Below are 3,700 nucleotides of genomic sequence, written 5' to 3'. Positions count from 1 at the left end.
AGGAATAAAATAGAGCGCATCATCTTGAAAAAAAATTAAAGAATTCTGCTAAGGGTTTGGAAAAGTTAGCATGGCTTAGTGGGATAGAATACCAGGACTGAATCAGAAAGATTGAGGGTCAAATCTTGTCTTTGACACTTCTAATCATTTAATCTTGAAGTGCCTCAGGCAGTTCTTGAGAATTGATCTGCTATGGTCATACATCTGGAGCTAGAATCATCTAGAGCTAGGGGATAAAGAATGCAATTGTCTTGCAGTATAGAGGGGAAAGGAATATGTGACTGATCCAAAGTCACTCAAGTAGTATGAAATCACACATGGGTTTTCCACTGGTGATCCCTTAGATCCACTAGATCCCCACTGCTAATCCAGTCACAAATCATTCACACACACACATAAACATATGTGTATGTATATATGTGTCTATGTATATAGGGAATTAGGTGTGTTTGTATACATTTGTGTGTGTATAGCTTAGCAAACCTAGAAAGAAATGTCCCATTAAGCTGTGAAAAGGGTAAATGAACAAAAATATTTCACAAGAAATCTTTGGGCTGAGAGAAACACCTAAATAATCAAGTTGGGAAACTCTTATTTTGAAATACTATTATCCTAGTATCTAATGAAAAAGAAAGTCAAAGAGCATTCTTGAAGAATAATGCACCCAGCCACAAAAGGGAAATGAGGAAAACAAAGAAAACATTGTATACAATAGCAGCAACATTGTTTTAAGAATGACTTTGAGAAAATGTCATTTTGACTGTCATCAAGATTCAAATCAAATAGAAAAGACCTATGAAGAAAGTCGTTATCTGCATCCAAAGAAAGAAATGGTAAATGGAAGTATGTAGCAAATAAATGGACATAGATATGTGTAAAGGGCAAGAACTCTGGAGAAACATACTTAAGGCTCAGTGTGGTTGGTTTAACCCTACAACAAGGTGTTAACTCAGTGGGAGTGAAGATATAATGGTTATCTAGTTGACAAGTCCTTAGTACTTAGTAGAGTTCTACGAGTTGACACCTGTTCTACAGGATTCACACCTACAATGATGTACTTCTACTAGAGTATATAAGAGCTAAGAGGTCTGGGAGGAAGCACAAAGGCAAAGCTCCAGAGCCTCTGGTGGCTGAACTGTCTCCTTCACTCTCTACTGAGCCTAGAGAGAAAACTGAACATTCCATAAACGTATCTGTTTATATATGTAAATATATAGGTTTGTGAATGATAGTAGCCATCTCTAGAGTGGAGCGGAGAAGGAAAGAACAAAAACAAAGAACTGTTAGGTTTTTTTTTTTTTTTTTTTTTTTTTTTAATAGCTCATCGTTGTTTTTCGTGCCGGACCACCGATTCTACCCCGTCATGGCCGACAAGATAGACATGTCCTTGGACGACATCATTAAACTCAACAGGAGCCAGCGTAGCGGATGCGGCGGGTACCGGGACCGAGACCGAGGTCGGGCTGGAGCCCAGGGCGGCCGCGACGGTGGAGACGCGCAGGAGGCAGCCCGCGTAAGCAGAGGCGGGGGCCCCATCCGGAACAGACGGACCATGGCCCGCGGAGGCGCCCGGGGCCGCGGCAGGAACCGACCCGCGCCCTACAGCCGACCCAAGAGGCTTCCACCCAAGAGTCAGCCCGACGCGTTCCCCAGTGACTTTGGAGGCGGGCCCGCAGCTGAGACCGGGACCAAGTTGCTGATCTCCAATTTGGATTGCGGGGTCTCGGATGCCGATATTCAGCAACTCTTTGCTGCATTTGGAACTCTGAAGAAGGCAGCTGTGCATTATGATCGGTCCGGCGGAAGCTTAGGAACAGCAGATGTTCACTTTGAGCGAAAAGCCGATGCTCTGAAGGCCATGAAACACTATGATGGTGTCACCATGAACGTCCAGCTTGTTCTAGCACAGACTCGGAAACAACGAAGAGGCGCTCGGAGGGTAAATAGAGGTGGAATGACCGGAACCCGTGGCTCTGGAGGCGGCACCCGGAGAGGCGGCCCTGGACGCAAGCGAGGACCACAAGCAGGAGCTGGAAGAAATTCCAAACAACAGCTTTCCAGAGAAGAACTAGATGCCCAACTGGATGCTTATAAAGCCATGATTGAATTCGAGTTAAACTAGCCAGCATATTCCCTGCATGGAACAGGACTCACGATTCTGCTTCTTTCCCCTTTTTGCTGGAAGAGGACTGTGGCTCCGATATGCTTTCCGATAGCTTTGACTATGTAGGAGGCCCGAGGAAAAGAGCTGTTCTCCTCTTTCCCTTACTTGTTGGTCTGGGAATAACGGGAGCTGGAGGCTCAGCAGGACTAGGACTGGCTGTCCATTCCTACACTAGACTTTCAAACCAACTGACTGACAATGTTCAGGCCCTCTCCAGTGCTATCAATGACCTCCAGGATCAGATCGATAGTTTAGTTGAAGTGGTCTTGAAAATAGACCAGACCTGGACTTCCTCAAAGCCAAGCTAGGAGGGATATGCTTAGCCCTCCAGGAACGCTTTTGCTTCTGTGCAAACAAATCTGGTATTAGAAGGGACAAAACTAGGAGACTCCAGGAAGATTGGATTAAGGGGCGCCAAGAACTGTCTGATAACCCTCTTTGCAGTGGGCTCCATGGGATCCTCCCTTCTCTTCTTTGATTCCCTGGGCCCTTAATTGGCTTTCTTTTCCTTTGGTCTTTTGGACCCTGGGCCTTCTGGAAAGTTACATCCTTTGTCAAATCCCGAATAGATAGTGCACTGGCAAAACCCATCGACATACACTCTCACCGCCTTGAGACTGGTGATGACCCTCTTGATACTCATATGAGCAACCAAAATTTCTGAAAAACATCGAGACCTGGTTAGCCAATGACGGGTAAGATTCCTCAAGGATTAGCCAACCTAAGCCAGGAAGAGCTGTTTTTGTACATCCTTCCTATGACGGGTAAGGCTTCTCCCCATAGGGACAACCTAAGCCAGGCACAGGTCGGGAAATGAAAACTTCTATACTGGATGCTCTTTATCAATACAAAAAGAGGGATCTGTGGGGGCCAACACTAATCTACGGGTGAAGGCCACATTCCTAAGAATACTTTCACCTTGGAGAGGCAGACATCTAGGCGCCTTCTAATCCCTTCCTGGAGCTTCCTACTCACCAAAGACCCCTAGCCAACTTGTCCTTTGGCGGCCAGGAAACTAACCCTTTGTCCAGGGCCCCCTCTGCACTGAGTTTGCCCGACCCCTACCTCCTTTCTTCTTGCTAGAAATACTCGTACTTTTGCCCACAATAAACGAGAATTGATCAAAAAGCCTGTCTTGTCTTCATTTTATGGGTTTCTTCTCCCTTGCCCCTTCTCTTTTCTTTCAGGGTCCACTCTCTGGTCCCGCGGGTCGGGACAATTCGACCAAAGATAGTATTGACTATCCTTTTATTGAGAGGATAAAAGAGGTTTCCCATCCACATTTGGAACTTTGAAAAGGATTTTGACATTTCATTGCTTTTTCTTCATGCTCTGAATCAAATCTTAGCATTGACTTTTTGAAAAATTAGCTAGTAGTAAATAGTTGAAGTTTCATGTTCAGTCATATGATGGAAATGTTTCTTTTGTTCCATAAATTGAAGAAAATAAAAATTAAATTGAAAAATAATGACCAGTGCTTATGGTAGTGTTTGCCTATCATCCTAAATTTCTGGGAAGTGGAGACCTATCGATCTC

At 44.7% G+C, this 3,700-nt stretch overlaps 1 protein-coding gene across 1 annotated transcript; it reads left to right on the top strand.

Moving 5' to 3' along the window:
* The first annotated feature begins 1,142 nt into the window (after nt 1–1,142).
* On the top strand, nt 1,143–3,322 carry LOC127538188 (THO complex subunit 4-like). Its single transcript, XM_051961852.1, has one exon. The coding sequence runs from the start codon at nt 1,226–1,228 to the stop codon at nt 2,120–2,122; it is 897 nt and encodes a 298-aa protein (XP_051817812.1). The 5' UTR covers nt 1,143–1,225; the 3' UTR covers nt 2,123–3,322.
* The last annotated feature ends 378 nt before the right edge of the window (nt 3,323–3,700 follow it).

Source organism: Antechinus flavipes, chromosome 1 (genome assembly GCF_016432865.1).
Source record: "Antechinus flavipes isolate AdamAnt ecotype Samford, QLD, Australia chromosome 1, AdamAnt_v2, whole genome shotgun sequence".
In the NCBI taxonomy this organism is placed as follows: domain Eukaryota; kingdom Metazoa; phylum Chordata; class Mammalia; order Dasyuromorphia; family Dasyuridae; genus Antechinus; species Antechinus flavipes.
Note: the sequence above shows the minus strand (reverse complement) of the source record. Positions and strands in the feature narration are given on the sequence as shown.

What these genes read in the sequence shown, in the direction of transcription:
- LOC127538188 (XM_051961852.1), top strand. Translation starts at nt 1,226, where the DNA reads ATGATAGTAGCCATCTCTAGAGTGGAGCGGAGAAGGAAAGAACAAAAA.